We start from the raw sequence: 21,622 nt of genomic DNA, 5'->3' as shown, positions 1-21,622 counted from the left end.
TCCATAGAGGAGTCTAGAGGCTATACTCCAAACTGTTAGCAGAAATTCATGAGAATAGGATTAGAGTGAAGGGGGAGTAAATGTTTTGCTGTTTTAGTGTATAAGCATTTGTAATATTTACTTTTTTGCAGTAAATCATCAGTTTTGTAATTTTAAAACTAACAATTATGGGGAGTAAAGGAGTAAATGATATATTAATGTCTTTTAATATATGCCTTTCCCCTGTCATTTTGAATTTCTGCCTGGGTTCTCAGTGATGAAACCCTGAGGGGTCATCAGGGTCATTGGGTCGCTGGTCTTGTTGTTAGGTGATGCTCTCTTCGATTTTTATTGTGTGATGTGAATTATCGTCTGTATCTGTTTCTCCATCAAGGTCATCAGCAGAGTATTCTCTCACTGGACTATTAAGACATATTAACTGAGTAGCAGTACTAGTTAAGTTAGTCCACCCTCCTTTTGAGATGTGCAAAACTGTTCTGTAAGAGTCAACCGGATGTAAGCAAATGTCAGATTTTCCTGTGTTCTAAGCCGCCACCTGACTTCCGTGCCTACCACAGTTCTGGGCTTAATGCTTGTCAGGAAAGAAGGGAAATTATTCAAAGAAAAAGTCATATTCCTTATAAAAATGAAATATTAGAATGCCTCTCCGTCATGTTCTTCTTCATGATATTTGGTTTTGGTGAAGAAAGGAGAAATAATGAATGCTCTATCTGGGCTCTCAAAAAATAGAATGCCATCAATTTTGGAGATGGGGGTTAGAGTTTCAATATATGAATTTGGGGAGGACACAAACATTCATACATAACAGACGATGTAACAAGTGAACCAAGTAGTAAAAGTCCATTAATTTCATCTTACTCATGTTTTCACTTAATCCCAGAGCCCAGATTAATTTCTCCTAGCTTTCTGGAAGGGAATGAAACTTTTGTTTATCTTTTTAATCTGGACTGAAGATTTAGAGAATATTGAATTATTTCTACGGTTTTAAGTTCCAACTTTCATTTGATGGTTTTATGTCATCTATTTCTGATGTAGGTATGTGAATGTTATAGTTCCAAATGCCTTCATGTCCACATTAGTGAAACAATGATATGCACAGCAGTGAAAACAGTGAATGAATTTATTTTCTTTCTGCTTGTACTTCAATTCCAAAAGTTAAGCAGTAAATTGGCTTTAGTTGTATTTATGCTTTGGTCATAGTCCAGCTCCCTGGTATGAAATTGGGACGTAGGAAATTTAGACACACCTGTGAAAACCCAGACTGCAGTTTCACATAGATGGATAATAATACCTTTTAGTCTCTTTTCAGTTGGTTAACTAAGTAAATAATATGTTTGAAGTATAATTAGATGATCATTTTAAATTTTGCTAAAAAAATTTTTTCAGCTGAAAAACTTTAGTTAGGTCTGTAGTTAAAACGAAGTGTCACATTGCTGTCAATAAAACCTGCATTGATTAATTTACAGCCCCTATCATCTTCTCCAGCCATCATCAATGTATTTATATAACTTGGCCGTGAGGGCAGCTAGTCATTAATGAGGCAAAGTACCATGTTCCCCATGGTACACAGTTCAGCACGTCTTCTTTGAATATGAAGCATAGAATTAATAGCACTCAAAATCTTGTATCTTTTTTGTCAGTCAGTTGTTTTTCTCTTCCGTTGAGTGAGGGGCTGCCCCTAAACTAGAGACAGCATGCTCGTGTTATTAGTGACATGTCTGGAGGGAGCTGTGCACACACAATGACCCTGTCTCTTTTTGTGCACTGGACCTTGTTTCACCCAAGATGGACTCTGCTGCGCCATCAGAGGAAGTCACCTTCACAATGGCTTTGTGTGTCATGTTTTTCTCCTTTACCTTTCAAAGACCTAACTTCCTTACTCATTCTCTCTCTCCCACTTGAAACATAGTCTCTTCTTGTAATTTGAGAAGAAAAAGGATAATTTTCTGAGGACATTTTTGGTTCTTATGCTGAAACCCTGACTATCTTTGTAAAATTAGATTTATGCATTTATCTTTTCCAAACCTAGGCACTTCTTTCATCAGGTGGATTGCTGGTCTACTGTCAGTCAGTCATTTCCTAAAACGTTAGGACAGTAGGTTTTGTGGTCTCTGATTTGAGCGAATCCAGGATTGGAAGCACATAATCTTGTTGTGCACAGATTGCTTTGAAGTTGCTTCAAGCCTCACTAAATCTTCTGCGTGTTTTTTCCTGCCTTGTGTGGGTTTTTCCAGTTTATGGTCTGTTTTTTTTTGTAAACTTATCAATCTTTCCCCTTGCTCTCCAACCACCATTTTGTTATTTTAAATAATAAAATGTATCAGCTTGTTTTCAAGTGCTTTAATTTCATCAACATTGCTGGGAACTTTTAGGTGAACTCTCTGTGGAGTACCTGCCTGCGTTTTCCTGGGGTGTGCCTGGCCTAGGTCCCCGTGTCCCGGGCTTGTTTGGAGTCCCCACAGCTGGTCGGGTGCAGTGACCCTCCATTTCTGTTTCTCAGTGCCATCGCCTCGATCCTGAGGGCCTGGCTTGACCAGTGCGCAGAGGACTTCCGAGAGCCCCCTCACTTCCCTTGCTTACAGAAACTGCTGGATTATCTCAAACGGATGATGCCAGGCTCCGATCCAGAGAGAAGAGCACAAAATCTTCTTGAGCAGTTTCACAAGCAAGAGGTGGAAACCGACAGTGAGTACTTGCTTGGTTCCAGGGAAAAAGCTAGATTCTGATTCTGCGACCTCCATGTTGAGGACATGTTCTCCCTGTACTTGATGAATGACCTTGGTTTCCCTCAGAAAGACAAGCTGCTGGCAATTGGTGGTGGGTGTAAAGTTCTAAAGGTTATTGAAGTGCTGATTATAGAGCCTTAGAGTTTTGGAGCAAAGAGGGGGAATTTCAAGACCACCTAGTCTGGCTCCCTCATTTTATAGGTGAGCAAACTGTGGCTTAGTGAGGTGAAATAATTTCCTAGGCTTTCTTTTAATACCATAAAGAGGATGATCTTTTACCTTCCCTTGTCAACATGTACCATGCTGAACTTGAATTTACTTTTTATTTTCGGCCTAATGGCTTCTCCTTCTATCAAATGGGAACCCATTACGAACAACCACCCCCATTCAGCAGTCAAAGAATTAAATTCAGTTCTGCTGCTGCCCCCCCCCAAAGCTCGGAAAAGGTGTTTCTCCTTCAGCTAGAGACCGTCACTGTAATCTGTCCGCTGCCAGGGCAGATTACTGTCATTTAGCATCTCTGATGGCTTCATCAAAGGGAGTTTCTGTGGCTGTTTTTTCCTATTTGAGGAACTGACTGCCTTTTTTCAAGGACAAAGCAAGGGCCACCACTGCAGGTCGAGGGCTGCTTGCAACTATCAGGCTTTGAAGAAAGTCAGAAAGAGGTTAGGACAGGCTTTTTCAGCATGACATCTTATCCCCTCGCTGGCGGCTGGGTGATGGTTGCCATGGCGGCTGACCCACTTGGAGCTTCTGACAGGCGTTTCCCTGAAGTGACGCCTGATTTCCTCAGTGAGGGAAGGGAAATGGTTCCTCAACACCGATAAGGGAAGCTGCATCAGCGCCAAAGAAAATATCCTTAAATTCCCCAACAGTACCTGTTGCATTTTTTATGTATGGGGGACCGGAGAGGGGAAAATACAGTTGCATCATGAGAAGCGACTGCCAAGTGCTCTCTATCTCAGATGACTTCATCTGCCGGGAATGCTCGAATACCAGGGGCACTCCTCCAGCTGCTGGACCTCAACTCCCTTCAGGGCCTCCCCTCCTGTCTTTGTGCTGGAGTGGAAAATGCTGCGTTAGAGCCCAGCTCTCCCCATTGGGGCTGCCCCTGGCTCCAGGCCTAATTGGGGAACCGGTGGGACCAGTTGTTCATTGTTTCCAACCCGGGGCCTGGAAGGCAGAGCTCATTTGGCAGGCCGAGGCAGGGAGCAGGAGATTGCCTGACTTTGGAAAGGCTTTTAAGGCAGTACCCAAGAAGGAATTTTTTCTAAGTTTGGAAAATTTTAATCAAGAAAGCTCTAAACTCTCTGTTTATTAAGTACAAGAGTCGTTACTGAAAAGGAGTTTTAGGAGCTTGGTTCTCATGAGCCTGTTTCACTCCATTTTGTGCCGGCAAAAGCAACGAGCTCTCCTACGTGTTTTTCAAAAGTAAAGTTTTGCTTCAAGGTTTTACTTACTTACCTCTGGAAGAGAGTCAAAGGCAGAAACTGTGAAGGCAGGGATAGGCCCCAGAGAGAAAGGACCACATAATCCTCATGCCTAGCAGCATCTAAGCGCACATCATGCTGCTCTGAGTGTTTGCTAAACCAATGAGGAGATCAAGCCTTACCATGTACACTTTCTGGCTGAAGTGGGTCAGCCTCTGCATTGCAGAGTTATTGGGACAGATTTATTTAGTAGCTAGCAAGAGGGATGAAAGGCCCATTCTGAACCTATGTTTGGGATTTCAGATTTCGTATTCCTCCACTGAATGAGAGACTACAGAGTTTTGTGGGGGAAAGGTGGTGAAGTTGTAGGGTTTTAGATTTCTTTAACTCATGCCTGTTTGTGTCCCAGACTCTGGAGGCAGGCAGTGACCCCCTCCTACCTTCCCCAGTCGTAACTCAACCCCATTTGCATCAGTACCTTCAACTCCAGGGTGAGGGGGCCATCCTTCAATCACATACGCATCTCCGGAGTTGGCCTGTACCCACGTGGTGCTCCGACAGGGGAAGTGAGATAGGGTCCACTCTCAGAACCCCCTTCTCCCTAGAAAACTAAGAAAAGGCCATCCTACGAATCCCAAATGCCTAAAAGCCTCTTATTCTACAAAGAAAGAGAGAAAAGACTTAAAATGGAAACATTCTGGGGGAGTAGTAACACACTGACTTAAATTTCTGCTCAGATATGACTGAATGCAACTAGGTCTTTTTCTTGAGAAGAGGTTTAACAGGCAGGAGAGCAATGCGTGTGAGGGGGCATGAGGTTGGGAAACAACCCAGGAATTAGGAAAAGGTTCCGGGGAAAGGGAGGTGGGGGTTCAAATGAAACTTCCTCCAATTCTACAGTCTTTCAAAATGGCATCTGGAGGTCCTATTCCATGTACTGAGCTCTTCAGCTTTTGACTTAGAATCCTAGGTAGTGATGATAGCCGCCTTCTCCCTTCTTCAGTCTGTGCCCTGTATAATCTGCTAATTGATGGTCTTAATCTATAATAAGGCTCAGGTGAATTTAATTTAAGTCTCTTCTACTGCTTCAGGCATCCTTAACTTTAGGTGGCAGCTGAATGCTACTCCAAACATTTTGAGAATTCCAAGGACTGTCTGAGAATTCTGAGGACTTCTTCAGCATTTCTGCTACCAAAATGGCCCACTCTACTCCCCAAACCCTAGCCTGCCTTGATGCCCAATCCAGGCTTCTGGTTAAAAATGGCCAATAATTAAGAATTCCATAGTTGGGGTTTAAGAAGTAGTTGGATTAGTCCTTCAGCTGATCAGAGGGTTTGAGGGAGCCTCAGATGAGGGTAACCCCCTGAATATAAACCTAGCTTTGCTGCTCTAGTCTTTGCCTAACCAGGCCCTATCCTTGGCCTAGGAACCAGGGGTTCATCAAAGCGACAACATGAGGCCTCTGAACTTAATAAGAATCTAAGAACAAGCAGAGATTGGGAAGATCTCCATTTCACTCAGATCTGTTATGCTTGCTGTTCTCTCCTTGTGGGTTTTCTGAAGGATTAGCCTTCTTCTTCCTAAATGAAAAGAGTTCAATTTGACTCTGTAAACAAGGTCATATACAGTGGTACCAAATAACTAATTTTTTTGCATCTGTGGACAGATGGATTTCCCAACACCATGTCCTTCAGCCTGGAAGAGGAAGAGGAACTGGAGGGTGGAGGGTCCGCAGAATTCACGTGCTTCTCAGAGGATCTGGTGGCAGAGCAGCTGACCTATATGGATGCAGTAGGTCTTCTCTTTGTGTCTCAGATGTGCTTCTATGTAAAAGGTGGGGAGGGACAGTCCTAGGGGCCTCGGGGAGGGCAGTGGGGTAATGTGAGTTAAGTCTTTTTGAATCCTTGAAAGAGGCTGTTCCTGTAAATGCAGAGTGAAGATGTGACTTGAATCAATCATCTGAATAATTCAGGCCTAAGCTCTTGCAGTCCTTGGTGAAGATGCTTTTTACTTGGCGCTCAATACACAAGGGGAAATAGGAATTCTAATCCTGGTGAAACAAAAATCTACCCTGTCCCGTGGGTATTTCTCTCCCTGTAGACTCGTAAATATTTCAAGATCTGAACTGTTTATTTGGAAGATTGTAAAGGGGTCAAAGTATAAATTAGGATAAAATAAATTCACTGAATCCGCGTGTGACTGTATCTGGCAGCTCATTTCCATGTGTGCTTCTGGTACTTTTGAAGTTTGAATATTTTTGTTAACCGTACATATTTGATTGCATCAGTCACATTTCATAGCTTAATGTTAGCTGGTAAATACTAGTTGAAGAAGAGAGGACTGTTATAAATTATCGCAATGGTTTTAGCTCTTCTGCGCTTACCACTTCAGAAAAAGCAGCATAGAAAGTGGCAGAGAGTTTCCATCTAGTGAACATTCAAATAAACTGTCAGAAGTCAATCAGACAGTCTGTGTAAAGCAAATCCTGTTGTTCTCTCTTTTACATAAACCCTTACACATCTTGTATTGAGTTGTTGTACAAATGAGATAGGATTTGTTCAACAAATTTGTTGGTGGTGTTGTTCCACAACTGACAGCATAAGAGAAACATGGGAAACTTCATCCCATCTTTCTTTTTTAGGCAAAGACCTGGAAACGCGGCTCTAAATTCTCCTTTCTTCCTTTTACTGTGTGACGTTGAATCGTTTTTCCTTTTATATGCTTCTTAACTGTCTTAATTTTAAATAACCTGAAATAGTGACATGGATGAATGTCACAGGTACTGTACTTCTGATTCACTTTTCCCGTGGTCATGGAGCATCCATATGCATTATCCACAATTCATGATCATGAGTGCCCAGAATGTGCCATGGTTATGATTTTGAGGTCAAGATAATCTTAACCACTTCTTTTTGATTAGTAGTATAGATTTTTACCTGACTTTCCTTCAAAGACAGAAAAGTCAAAATGTTTTTGGTCACGTAATTTTTCTTTTGGTCATTATGTTCCATTTGTTCAGTTGAGCACATTTAGAAAGAACATGTAGGAGTTTCTGATCAATTAATATATTAATTATTCACTTTTGTCTATTGAAATGCACACTATGAGGCACATCAAGTAGAAAAGGATTATGGGTCCATTCACGAACTGCTGATTTACAGGTGGTCCGGGTGATGTGCTTTGCCTTATGAAATGTCTTGTGCTGTCCTTAAAGTCAATTCATCTTTTGTTCTAGCAACTATTCAAGAAAGTAGTGCCTCACCACTGCCTGGGCTGCATTTGGTCTCGAAGGGATAAGAAGGAAAACAAACACTTGGCCCCTACGATCCGTGCTACCATCTCTCAGTTTAATGCCCTCACCAAATGTGTTGTCAGCACCATCCTGGGCGGCAAAGAACTCAAAACTCAACAGAGAGCCAAAATCATCGAGAAGTGGATTAACATTGCCCATGTAATTGTCTTTTTTACAGTATTCTTAGTGTTTAGTAGATATTGGAGATGACTTCATCACTCTGTTTAACTGGCTTATCCATTTGGTTGAAAGCCAATCAAAAGACCATGCGTGAGGGCTCACTGAGTTTTTGTCGTTGTTATTGTTGTTCTTCCAGAATAAGAGGAAAAGTTGCCTTTCTTGACTTGGAAGCTTATTTATTTTTCCTCTTTAAAAAAAATTGGTCCCTTGCTTACTTCTTTCTGCTCGTGGGCCCCCACACTGCCTCTTCTCCAGGGTGAGACCTTCCATCTGCTTTTTCCTTTGTAGTCACAGACTGAGTGTCGATTCTGCCCAGTGTTCAGTAAATATAAACTGATGGTCTAAGTGTTAAACAGACTGCTCTTCAACCCAGAATGGTTGCCCACGTGCCCTTCTAGGACCTGGAAGCTTTATATCTTCTGCAGATTTGAAGAGCCGGTACCTTCTCAGAATCCTGAATCTCTTTTCTAAAGGGCTGAGATAGACTGATTGCACGTTACTGGGGCTTTTCTGAGGGCCTTATATCTGAAGTTGGAGGGGCAGAGTCTGTTCCTAGCCCTGAATGACATTCTGCTGAGTGTCAGTCTAGTCTCTTGAATCAGCTGCTTACATGCCATATGACCTTCACTTATCAGCGTCTTATTTCATGATTGAGAAAAAGTGGACAATATTCAGTTAGTTGGTCTCCAAATATTTTAGGAGCTCCTAAAGGTGCATAAGCTACAATTTTATGTACTTTGTGGACATAGATAGTGTAAACACAATTAATTTGGTCCACAAGAGCCTGTAGTCAAATAAAGAGACTAAGATATACTGGAATTATCTCGGCCTGGGCAGAAGAGGAGCAGGGCCATGGAGAGCAGTGCTGCAGACATGGAGGAGGGAGGAATCCCTTCTGACTGGGAGGGCCAGGGAGAGCTTCACGGTTAGGATGACATTTGAATTTAGCTTTGAATAATAGATAAAATTTTAGATATTTGAAGATTGGGGAAGATTTTTTTTTCTAGGCAGAGGACATTAAATCAGCAGAAACTACGTAATTAACAATGATTTTTGAAAAATAATTATTATTTAAATATCTTATTAGTCCATCTTCTGGGCTGTGTGGGTCAACCTTCAACCAAAACATACTTTTTCTTTCTATCTCAATATATACTTTTTCATTAAGCCCCTATCTATAAAGCATAATGCTTAAACTTTCATATTCTGTCTTTTTTTTTTCCACATTCTCTTTTGTTGCCTTTGATTAGAAAAGTCATAATTGTGCCAGAGAATTTGCCTTATTTTGAGTTTTTAGCTGATGTGTTACCAGAGACTTCTTAGCATATGAAAAAAGTAAGAAATAAAGAATATCTCATGCAACTTAGATTTCTGCTATTCTGAATTGAGCTTATTTCTCAACAAGTAAGAGCTACAAAGTTCTGATAGAGTGTGATCAAGCGTAGAATTTCTCTTTCTTAGAATGAGGAGAAAATATTTTTGCCATAAATGTCATATCCTTTAATCCATTCAACTGCTTAGAAAGTCTATAGCAAGAATGTAGCATGTGTTTGTATGACAGTGTGCCTCAAACAATGACTTTTTGTCTAAATTAAATATAAATTGTGCGTTTATGTGATAATAAGAAATACAAGCTGAATAATTTGAGGTATATTCCAAATCCCATAGCACATGCTTAAATGCCAAGAGTCCTTACTCTTGGTGATGTAGTTTCCTATTACGGAGCATGTTGTGTCACTTAAAATTGTATAGAGTAACTAGTAAAATAATAAAATTCATAGGTGGTTTCCTGCCAAGATTTATTTTATTTTTTCCTGCATTAATCACAGTCAGTGTCTATTGAGAGGATGTTTGAAAAATAATAATAGTTTTGCATGCAGAAAATATTTCTGACCTAATATGACTGTATTTTCTTGGACAGCCTTACTGCTATGTTCTTACTTCTGTATCACATCTCCTGGAAGATACCTCCTTTCCTAGAAATGGAGCCAGATGCCTTTTGTACTCCTTTAAACCCTTAGCTTAAGCCTCTTTCTGAATAATGTGTTCCATATGTTTATTACAATTTGCACGAAATATCTGTGCCTGAGTTCCTTTATTTATTGCAAGTTTCCTGATTTTTAGAACATAACTTTGGGATTCTGAACCTTTGTTGAACCATGCTCTCATGGGCTTGGGTTTCCAGGCTGACTATAATTCAGAGCTCTTTTGCTCGCTCACTCTCTCTCTCTTTTTAAATAAGGAGAGGGCGTTGAGACGTGCAAAGATAACGGGCATGACTTTTGTAAAATACTTTGACGTATGCTCTAAGAAAACATTTGGGGGTTTGTTTGTTTGGCATAGTTTTAAGTAGCCAGATTTTGGCAGGCTAAGTTAGATAATGCAGTTTTTCCTTCATATTCAGAATTAGCGCTGCTTCGTGACATGATCTTTTAAGCAATGTGCATTAATGCCCAACCACTCTGGGATCTCTGATCCCAGATGTTCTCTACAAAGCCAAACCCGTGTTCACACGGTGTCCTCATTTGTGAACACTGGATGTATTATACTGCCAACGCCTACATATGAAGCATCTCCTTTGACATAAGGCCTCGTCCACTCTCCCTATGTTGCCAAGAAGGGGACCCTCTCCCTGACTGCTTTGCTGTCCCTGCCATTCATTCAGCAGGACTTTGACTCCAAGGTCACTGGCTGCTGATGTTGTAGACTCCGTATGGTAGCCTAAGTTTCGAGATCAGAGAGCCTTTCTCCTTACCAAGAAAATGACACCGAGAATGTTTCCTGTTCTCTTTCTATTTTGTTTTAAAATGGTGCCAAAATGAATTTTATTTTAAAAGCGCAAGTTATTTTGGAAACATTGAGGTACCAAGGTGTTTCTGAATGTTTATGATTGTGCCACAAGCCAATTTGAAACCAAATGAATGTGTATAAAAATATTTCCTCTTGGCTAAGAGCATGAAAGCCAAAGTTCACCTTGTGGTGAATTTTTATTGCCAAGTTATATACCCTCTTTAGACAAGAGTTGGTCATGAGATGTTCGATGCTATCTGACCTCAAAGTGGCTGCTGCCCGGTTCACTCTGTGGTCTGAAGGATACAGTGATCTTTCATGTGTATTTTTAGGGCGTCTGTGTGCTTTCAGCAGAAGAAAGTTTGCTTTCTCTAGCATAGCTGTGCAGACTCACCTCCATTCGTGTTTTTACTAGGAAAGCTGGAAACTATAAAACTGTAACAACAACGCAAAAAATATATTAAAGGGAGAAAAACAAGCCTTCAGTGCCAAAATCTATAAAGCGTTTTGGTGACTAGGGTGGGAGTAAGGAGCCACTTTTTGATGTTCAGTATTTGTACAGCTGCCTATTTAGTGGTAAGAATTCATAGCAGCTGCGATACCTCTAAAACAGGAAACCACCAACTCACTGTATTATTGATATTAAATGCCTTTTATGTTTTAATCACTCTCCATACAGGAATGTAGAATCCTGAAGAATTTTTCCTCCTTAAGGGCCATCGTTTCGGCACTCCAGTCCAATTCCATCTATAGGTTAAAAAAGACTTGGGCTGCGGTCCCAAAGTAAGTTCCCAAGTGCTCTGCTTTCTCTACCTGGGGTGATTAGTTGCTGTTTAAATGGTGCGGGTCCTCACCTTCAAAGCTCATATCATGTAACTAGAGAAACATATTTGAAAGCCTCTGTTCCAGGCGGGGGGCATTTTACGCGTAATCATTAATGAGTTTTGAGGCGGGAGTGCTGCAGAAATCACACTCATTCTCATATGTGCCAAAGCCAAGACTGTTGACTTTTGGGGTGACTTTAAGGATGTGCTTATTATCTGGATTTTGAGGGATAAGGTTGTGGCAGGATGAAGTTACAGCAATTTGCCATTCCTTCTGGTTATTTTTCAACCACATTCCAAAGTCCTAAGCTATCCCAAGACATGAGGGAGAATGTGTGCAGACAGGACATTAGTTCTTACTGTTCAGCAAGAACCCCTTTAGGTAGTTTCTGCTCCAGCATATTAAAAACTATCTTAGTGATGTTAAAAACCTCGAAGTGTTCCTTCCTAGGTACCTGACTAAAATTACTAACTGGCCACATTCTATATTGTTTTTCTTCATATTTTTTGCTGTAACCTTTGGAACAATAACAATTTAGTGTTCAGATTGCACTGTTGCTCTCTCCCCTATTTCCAGAGCTTCCCCTGTAGACCAAGGAACTTTTTGCAAAGGAGGGAAGGGTGAGTGAGGAGGCAGTTCTGGTCCCATATCAGCACAGGTTTAGAGGCTGGGGAATGTGTCATGGTTGCAAACTAGGTCAGCTCCATCCAACAAGTCTACCTAAGTTGGAACTAATCAAGAAGTCAGGAAGAATGTGTAAACTGTTTATAGTCTATGCTGTGTGCGGTAGAGTCCGTCAATCAGGAGAGAGGCCAGCTTGCTCCCCAGGCAGGCCTGGTCTTGTGGAATTGGTGGGTTTGGTCCTCAGAGTGGAAGGTCCAGGTACTCCGTTTCCTCAGTTCACTTAGAGCTGATTAAGCCCTAAGGGACCAACACTATCCGAACCTGCGAGGTTGGTAACCCAGAGTTTCCTAAATTTTTGCTGCAAAATGAGTTCCAGAGTACTCATGCTTAGCGATGAGCTCGTATTCTCAACCAGGGGAAAGTCTACTTGGGGGAAGTCAAATTATTGATTACATAATTTTTCAATGGATGAAGAGAGAAAAATTGAAGTGGATGATCTTGCTGCCTGGTGTTACAGAGCTGTAGAAGCCACAGCCACTTGGACTCAAAGCTCAGGCTCTGTTTACAGTGCCGTTACCTGTCTGAAGGAAACCTGGCAGAGAGGGTTTTCCAAGTCCAATACAATTTTCTTGATTCCCACTCTTTTCTTGGGTTCCTTCTCCTCTTCATTAGTTTGAATAATCGAGGTGACTGTGTGTGAAAGAGAGATTAGTTGAATGATTTTCCTCTGCACATGAATCTTATGAAAGATACAGGTCATATAAAGTCATTAGATGATGGGCCCTGAAACACGATGGGGAAATCAGACGCATACAGTCTCCTCATCCTCAACACCGCTTACCTCCTCCCTTCCCCTTATCGCTGTTCCCCAGCTGGGGCATCAAAAACAAGGGATGGGGCCGGCCCGGTGGCGCAGCAGTTAAGTTTGCATGTTCCGCTTCTCGGCGGCCTGGGGTTCACCGGTTTGGATCCCAGGTGCGGACATGGCACCGCTTGGCACACCATGCTGTGGTAGGCATCCCACACATAAAGTAGAGGAAGATGGCCATGGATGTTAGCTCAGGGCCAGTCTTCCTCAGCAAAAAAGAGGAGGACTGGCAGTAGTTAGCTCAGGGCTAATCTCCCCCCCCAAAAAACAAAGGGATGCTCAGGTGCTAAAATGCAGCGTTGTCTAACTGCAACCTTCTCTGCTTGCAGAGAAAAGTAATCCTGTCTTTCCTTGGTGGTTGATAAATTGAACACTATGGAAAGTCACTTAACCAGCCAAACATTTTGTCCACAGCAGATTTGAGGCTGAAACACAAGTGGACTTATATCTTAATTTCTTGGTTACCTTAAGAGAAGGTCCATTCTTCCAGTTGGCTTTTTTAACTATTAAAAAAAAAACCACTAAACAAACCTGAAAGCTTCATGCTATACAGTGTGGTTGTCCGGTTGTTTTTCAGTTGGTTGGTTCATGTTTTAGCAGAGATGCTACAGAAATGTCACAGTTCCTTAGAGAAGACAGCTTCTTGGCAGCTTTATGAATTTTACGTTGCTAAATTCAAGGGACAGGGTTAAGATATCTTATTTGGTTATCGCTTTCCTATAATCACACTAGTAACTTTCAGTGGACAGGGAAGACATCTATTTTTTTCTTTTTATTTAGGCCCACGTGTAATTAAGTTCTTAATTATTTTTTCCAAAATATAAATAGCTTTAATGGCTTTATTATAAGAGTAATATTATACTCATTGTAAAACAAATTCTTAATAATGACTTTCTCATGATAATGAAAATGCTGCACATACAATACTATTGCCCCTGTTAATTCTGTGTGTTCTGTTCTCAGTAACCCTGGAGGGGTGTGTAGAGAAAAGCAAGAGGCCCTTGGAGATGTAGAGTACTAGAAAGGGACCAGGGCAGAGTAGGTGCTTTCTTTATGGGATCCTCCTGACTTTCACCACAGCCCTACAAGGGGACGCTTAGTGTTTTCATTGTGCAGATAATAAAATTGGAGCTCAGGAAGGTTAAGTGACTCGTCCAAGATCAACTGGGGAGTGAGTGGCAGAGTTGGGATTTGAACCCACGCCTCTGACTCCAGAGCCCGTCCTGATTCCACCATCTACTCCGACTCTGAGAGTAAGAACGCTGACCTGTGGTTCAGGAAATTTGAGTTCTATCCATGCAACTCTCAGCAGTTGGTAGTGGAAATTTGGGCATATCCCTCACCCTGGCATCTCCATCTCTAAAACGAGGGGATTGGCCAAGATGATTTCTCAGGTCCCATGGGACTCTATGTGTGTTGCTGAGATATGTTTTTTTTTTAACTTGCTGATGAGAACATGTCCCAGTTGAAAACTTAACGCCCCAATTTAGCAATCCTTTTTTATGATTATAATATGCATGGTTAGAAAATTTGCCTCTCTTCACACAGGTGACCATATCTGCTTTTTAAAAAAGTCACCCTGCGTGGGGCTGGCCCCGTGGCCGAGTGGTTAAGTTTGCACGCTCCGCTGCAGGCGGCCCAGTGTTTCGTCGGTTCGAATCCTGGGCACGGACATGGCACTGCTCGTCAGACCACGCTGAGGCAGCGTCCCACATGCCACAACTAGAGGAACCCACAACGAAGAATACACAACTATGTACCGGGGGGCTTTGGGGAGAAAAAGGAAAAAAAAATAAAAATAAAAAAAAAAATAAAATCTTTAAAAAAAAAAAATTATAAAAAAAAAAAAAAAGTCACCCTGCGTGAAAAGCGTCGTTGACTTCACATGTGCTCATGTTGCCCACTGATCTTGGGATGAGTACAGTCCTGTGTATCCATAGGTACTGAGGACAGCTGCGCTGACAGTGTTGGGCTTTTACTGACTCTTCATTTGTTAATATTTTCTTAATCCCTCTTATAGGGACCGAATGCTGATGTTTGAAGAACTTTCAGATATCTTCTCAGACCACAATAACCATTTGACCAGCCGGGAACTTCTGATGAAGGTGAGGCTCTGGGTGATGGTCCCGGGTAGCACTAGTGCTACTCTGGAATCCATTCAAGGGAAGAGTAGCTTGAGGGCTCTTTACGTTCCTGCAGTCCCACAAGAAAGCCTTAAGTGACCGGAAGGCAGAATTTTTGATTTTTATGCTAAATCTAAGAGGGTTGGGGCTGAGAACATTCAACGTCCAGCTCCTCAGCTCCACTTATGCAACCAGATTGCGAAATTTGTGCTCGTGTGTGTATCTCTTTAACAAGCTGCTCTGCAAATACCAAGTCTGGCAGTTAGGTGGGTGAGAGGCCCCGGAATATTCCTTCTCAGCAAAACATTTTCTAGCATGACAGAGGCCAAGCCTGCAATTCCACATCCTTTATTTGGACTAAATTGCACAATCCGTCAGTCAGCAATATTCGTTGAACACCAAGTGAGTGCTGACTGCTGGACCACGGGCTAGGTAAAGGTACAGCCTGGTTCACTTTATCTCTCTAGACATTTGTTGAATGCCTGATATTTGTAAAGCATTGGACTGGCCTCTAGATTCCGTGAAGATGACTAATACAGACCCTGTTTTCAAGAATTCACTTTAGAGTTGGTGGATATAGATAGTAAACAAGAGTAAGGCATCCAGTAAAGGTCCAAACAGCAGATGGTGAACGATCATAAGAGGGGAACATAGGCCAGAAGGTATCTTCTCAGCCTTTCTATAGAGTAGATTTTAGCATCCTCATTTTGCAGATAGCCAAGACTCAGAGAGGTGAGTAACTTATCCTAAGTTACACACCTGGTAGGTGAATCCAACCTAGTGAGACTCTGAAATCTGTGCTTTTATCACTGTGGCATGAAACTATTTCTTCTGATCACTTGGCTGTAGGGGGCGGGGTAGATCAGGTAAAACTCCAGAGAAAAGGTAAATCAGTAATTCAGCAAATAATTGATTGAGCATTTACTATGTGCTAGGTGAACCGTATTGAAGGCAAGCTCTGATCTTAAGGAGATTCCAGTCTCATGGGGGAGGTAGAGAAGTAGACAGTTATGAAACAGTATGGTATGTGCTACCATAGGAGGAAGCCCTGAGCTGGGCAAGTAGATGATATGATCCTTGTCGTTAGTCTCCTTTTCTGTAAATTGGAGACTATAATGGCATTTAGTCTACTGACCGTGTAGAATTGTTTTGAAGATTGACTAAGATAAAATGTTTGAAAGCACTGTTCAAATGTAAGTTATTTTTAGTATTTGGCAAGGTATACACGTATGAAACCAAAGTATGCATAACAAATGAATAAATTATAAACTATATATGCAAGCTTAGGGCAGACACTTGGAGTAGGGATGAAGGTCAAGTGGAGGTGGGGTTACTAAGAAAAGGCATCAAGTTGATAACTATTAGTCTGGCTGTTCCTATAAGGGCATCTGTTATGGTCTTCCTGACTGTTCTCCTCCTAAGTCCTACTCTTCCTTCTGTCTCTGTGTGGACTCCCCTTCTTCTGGAAGCCTCCCTTAACACTCTCAGGCCTGATTAGGTACCTTCCCATGTGCTCCAGGAGAGGCCTGTCATTCATCTGTCCTCACACTATCATCATATGCTATATTGGAATTGCCTGTGTACTTAACCTGTCTCTCTACTGGCCCATAAGCCTTTTGCAGGCAGGGACTGGGTTTATCTTTTTCACTGTTATGTCCCTAATGCCAACACAGTGCCTGGCACATAGCAAGTGGTCAGAAACTGTGTTTGACTGCATGAATTGATGGGCCTTAGAATTCACATGACTTCAACCATTTGCCCACTCTTAGCCCTTCTTGGGTTAGATGGTATGAGCAGGACAGTTTATGCTGACATTTGACATTGGATTTGGCCTACCTGATTCACTGCGCTCTAAACAATGCTTGCTGAGGTTGTGTTACTCCCTGCTTCACATCCCCCTGAGTTTGCAGACTTTAAATGGAAACTCATCTGGCTGGAAGGAGATGGCTTAGTAGTCTCCCTGTCGGTAATACAAAGCTAGACTAACTGGAGCCACACATTCACATCCCGATAGCTCTGAGTCATCTTTCCAAAGTAGATAAATTGAATACTGTGCAGCTCATTGCCTGGTGGCAGTCTTCTGGCTGAAACCTTAGAAGCAAAGCTATATCTAGACGTTAAAGGTCCCATAAACCTTTCTTAAATGTAAAAGTTTACTCTAGTGCTCTAAGTTAAATTTCTTGTATATAGCTCAGATTCCAAAGAAATGAAAAACTTGGCTATGAATTCATGCAGTCTGTGCATTATCATTAATGAGAGTGGAATGTTTTGGGCAGTCCCTATGTATATGTAGGTCCCTTTCCAGTCATCTTTGTTGATCATTCTTCATATGAAGTATATAATTCTGGTTGTTAATTCTCAGCACAGTTGTAAAAAAATGAAATCAATGTATTTAGGTTCTCGAAAGAACCACTGAGAAAACTGCCAGCCTTTGTGTCTAATATACCACTCCTGGACTAATTCTGATTTGTGGTTGGGTAATCTTAGTCTTAAACAACCTATCCCCTCTTCTACTTCTGGGTCGATACAGTATGCCACATCTGTAATATTATGGCTGAGGCAACATCATAATTAGCAAAAATCTATGGTTTTCCTTTTATTGTTGGAAAAAGTGTTTTTATTTTTCTCAAAGATTGTCTTAAACCTGTTTCTACCTTATGGTGTCTGAAACTTAGATAATTCCAAGCAGATGAACTGTAGGTCCACAAATTTCAAAACAACAGGAAAGCAGACTATCACCAAATCTTAGTTCTTGGAACTCTTGATGAGACTTCTCCCTGGTTGAACTGATATAAACAACTGTTAGAAAGGCCGAGGAATTTGGCTCCGGTGGAGTGTATGTTTAGTGAAGCTGCAAAACACACTAAAGTCAGAGTTGGAGCAGAAGACTGTTAGGACTGTGAAAACCTATTCAAATAATTACCGTTAACTTCTGAGCTATAATTTAACCAACATTTATTGAGAAGATCCAATGCCTGTGTAGCAGCCTAGTAGAAGAGGCCCCCCTCCCACCCGGAAACAGGATGGATGAGGGCAGCTGAACTCTGCCAAAGATGGAGATAGAGAGAAGGTGAGACTCAGGTGAGAAATTTGCACAAGGAGAGAGAGAAGGACAGAGGCAGAGAGACAAGAGGAGAGCAGGAGGTTGATGGAGGGAGACAGAGAGACTTGGAGCTCATCCAGACATAGGTGATGCTTAAGGTCATGGGACTAGATAATATCTATTTCCAAAGACATGAGTATAGCGGAAAACAAGAAGACGCAGGAAAGAAGAAGAGTCACTACTGAGGGAGTGTGAGCAAGCAGCAAAGGACCCAGGGGGAAACAACAAGAGCGACGCAATCACAAAACCCGTGAGAAGTTTCTGGAAGGTTAATGAATTGGTGTTGTGAGTACCTTGCAGAGCAAAGGATTTAGGGCCAGTAAAGGAATAAATTCACACCATTGGATGTGGGAAATAGTGGATTTTCAGTTGACACCTTATTTGGAAGAACTGCCACTAGTCAGTCTTTTTAGTTATCCAGCCAGAATGGAATCTCACTCCCCTGAGATCATGTAGTTGTGGAATCAGCAAGTCTTTTAGCTCCTTATCTCGGGTCTTTATCTCTCCTCCCAATGAGGAGGTTGTCCTAGTGCTCTTTAAGATCCCTCCCATCTCTGTTATTCTTTGATTCTCGAGAGCCTTTTAATTTTTCAGAAATCCTTCTTAAGAATTTTAGATATATGTGCAATAACTTCCATACATTATACCCCTGCCAGTGATTGAGAAACTGGAAGGAAACCAGAAGGACTGACACACTGGAAAGAGATGGACCCTCGCACTCAAGTCAGAAAGAATTGATTTCTCACTCCTAGCAAATTTGCAAGAATTTGGGAGGACTCACAACCACCTAGCACAGGAAATGGCACATTTTAGGCCACTTTCATTCATCCCCAAGAAAATCTTTAAGTAGGAGATCATGAAACAATACCTCTCTTTGTTATCATTTGTAATAGGGAGACTTAAAATAAAGAGATAATGAGTCCCTCTGAGTTCTGTCCCCAGTGGGGTACCAGGACCTGGGGTAAAGGCTGGTGAATGATAGAAGATATTGACGCGTCACTGTCATCAGAAAGGCTGAGTCCCTGAAAAACATCCTCATGTGGTTGTGCTGTAGTGGAGGGTCACATGTTTTGGTAATATAACAAACCCGGGAAAACTGACTAAGGAAAAACTAGTGTAGAGGTTATACACTCCTGAATTGTGAAATTTGCCTCCCATTCATACAGTTCCTGGAAAATGAGAACTTAACAGGACCCCGAAACCACAAAACCAAAAACACTTTATGTTCAGTCAGCAAACTCGAAATTAGTCATTATGTAGACGAGTTGGTTGTTACAACGGAAGGGAGCAGAGAAAGGGTAGCCATCTGTCCTCAGGCACCAGGAGGAAGGATTGATTTGTAAGAGTTCCAAACCTGAGAGGCAACTTGGGAGGACTGACTGTGGGAGGAAGAGGGGGAAAACATGTATGAAGGCCCAGTTTTCATAGATTAATGCTGTACCACGATACTGGACTTCCTCAGAAAACTTCCGGTAGAAAAGTTTGCTTTAGCTAAAAAATACCACAAAATGCTGGCACATGCGTTTCAGGCCAAGATCAAGAAATCACAAAATGTACAGAGGAAGAGATCTTCATTTCTAGGACATGAGATTACTTTGAGTGAAATTTATGATGTGTAAAAATTGTCTCCACTTTCAGGAATTGCCTGCCTTGTATTGACGATTGATTTTGTAACCAAATCAGGGGCTCTTCTTACAAAGTCAAGGAAAACAGGCTAATCCAAGGCCACTGCGCCTTTTTACAAATAGGCCACTTGCAACAAGCCGGCCAAGTATTTGCATAGTACAGCCCAGAGCCTGCTGGAGGCCTCTTCGTTTTGCATGGCATTCAGATGGTTGTGCAGAGGTTCTGTACCACAAACTAGATGCCCTTTCGCCTCTTTCTAGTGTCGTCCTCCGTCACTCTCCTCTGTGTGTGCTTCTGTTTCTTAGGAAGGAACCTCAAAATTTGCAAACCTGGACAGCAGTGTGAAAGAAAACCAGAAGCGGACACAGAGGCGGCTTCAGCTCCAGAAGGATATGGTGTGTACGCCCTCAGTCTTCCCTGAGAGCCTGCCAGGGAGTGGCCCTGTGTGGGTAGCTGGGCTCCGTGCAGGCCTGGCACCGGCACCTTCAACCTGCAGGGCACCCATACTTTCAAAAAAGATCCCCTGTCCTTTACCTCATTTGTTCCCAACAACCCTGGGAAGTCTGTAGGAAAAATATTATCGCTTCCACTTGACCCAGTAGGAAAGAAACACTGAGAGCCCCAAATCGTGGTGTTCTCTGGAGCGTTTTTTTTCCTGGAGGTCAGGGAAGTGCTGCAGCAGGTGGACCTCTGGCCCTCTTGCCGTCTTCTGCCATCTGCTCCTGCACTAAGGAGCTGCTGCTTCCTTGGCCTTGAGACCTCCTGGGCTTCAGTTCCCAGCGGCAATGCCTGTTGTAGTCAGCTTTGGACACACAGTGGCCTGGGACCTGGGTGCTGAGGAAAGAGAGTGTCTGCTCTCAGGAGGATGTGGTCTGTGTACTCACATCTTTTCATTTGCTCAAAACCCTCCAGTCATTTCCCAGCTCTCCTGACTAGCCCCAAGTACTAACCAGATCTTTCTAGCTTTCCAAACTCAAAAGAGTCTCATACCTCCCTCCTTCAGACTGAGAGGTAGTTGTTGTCATCATTAGCTGTCTTTTAAGACCTCTCCTAATTTTTAGCCTAGACGGGGAAAACCAGAGAAGGGAGATGAGAGACTGACAGACTCTAAATATCCTCATCCCTGCTTTGAGAGGATTTTCTCCTTCTCTGGGAAGCTGGCCGTACATCAGAAATGTTTTTGAATGAGAGGACTCTTCTGTGATGTAACGCCTAAAAAACGTTCACAGCATTTCAGACTTTTCTGGGTGTTCAAAGACAAGTTAAAAATAGCTGTAAAAAAGATTACTTGAATTCAGGATGAGACCTTGTACACATAATGGGGAAGGACACACTGCAGCTGGCAGCGAGTTCCTGGAGGACAAAGCCCTCCTCCGTGTGACCCTCACGGAGCAGTTCTGGCTGAGGAAACGCCAGTCTCACGTCGAGCAGCCTGGTCTTGCCCTGGTTGAGACTTTATTTTCTTGCCAGAATTTCCCCTAAGTTCCTTCATGGCCTTTAGGATAAGGTGTCCACGGAAGCCCCTTTTTATTTTCTCTTCAGAATGGAAAGTGCCTTGGCCTCATGGGGAATAGAGATCATTTCAAAGGAAATTTGGTGAAATTAATATACTATGTCCCTGCAGTTGGAGTACTTCTACCTTCATTTGCAAGGGACAATTTTTTTTAAATAAACTTTTCATTTGGCAATTTAGAGAAAAGTTCCAGATAGTACACAGAGTTCATGTGAACCCCTCACCCACTTCCCCCCTTGTTAACATCTTCTGTAACCATGACACACCTGTCAATACTGAGAAACCGACACTGGCATTATACTGTTAACTGAAATCCAGACTTTATTTGGGTTTCACCAGTTTTCCATTAACGCCCTCTTTCTGTTCCAAGGACCAACGCAGTGTACCCCACTGCATTTAGTTGTCTCGTCTCCCTAGTCTCCTCTGCTCTGTGACAGTTTCTCAGTCTTTCCTCGTTTTTCGTTACCTTGACAATCTTAAGAAATACTGTTCTGGCACCCTTAGAATGTCCCACAACCAGGG

At 42.2% G+C, this 21,622-nt stretch overlaps 1 protein-coding gene across 4 annotated transcripts in view; it reads left to right on the top strand.

The window, feature by feature from the left end:
* Nucleotides 1–21,622, top strand: part of RGL1 (ral guanine nucleotide dissociation stimulator like 1) — a 239,082-nt gene that overhangs the window by 190,967 nt on the left and 26,493 nt on the right. For all 4 annotated transcript variants that reach the window (XM_014850298.3, XM_014850296.3, XM_044757665.2 and 1 more), the window contains 6 exons: nucleotides 2,501–2,685; nucleotides 5,823–5,947; nucleotides 7,392–7,607; nucleotides 11,098–11,201; nucleotides 14,756–14,840; nucleotides 19,893–19,982. In XM_014850298.3, coding sequence (XP_014705784.1) covers nucleotides 2,501–2,685; nucleotides 5,823–5,947; nucleotides 7,392–7,607; nucleotides 11,098–11,201; nucleotides 14,756–14,840; nucleotides 19,893–19,982 — 805 coding nt within the window. The remainder of the gene's footprint in view (nucleotides 1–2,500; nucleotides 2,686–5,822; nucleotides 5,948–7,391; nucleotides 7,608–11,097; nucleotides 11,202–14,755; nucleotides 14,841–19,892; nucleotides 19,983–21,622) is intronic.

Source organism: Equus asinus, chromosome 25 (assembly GCF_041296235.1).
Source record: "Equus asinus isolate D_3611 breed Donkey chromosome 25, EquAss-T2T_v2, whole genome shotgun sequence".
Classification (NCBI taxonomy): domain Eukaryota; kingdom Metazoa; phylum Chordata; class Mammalia; order Perissodactyla; family Equidae; genus Equus; species Equus asinus.
The sequence above is the reverse complement of the archived record's forward strand: the minus strand, read 5'-3'. Positions and strand labels throughout refer to the sequence as shown.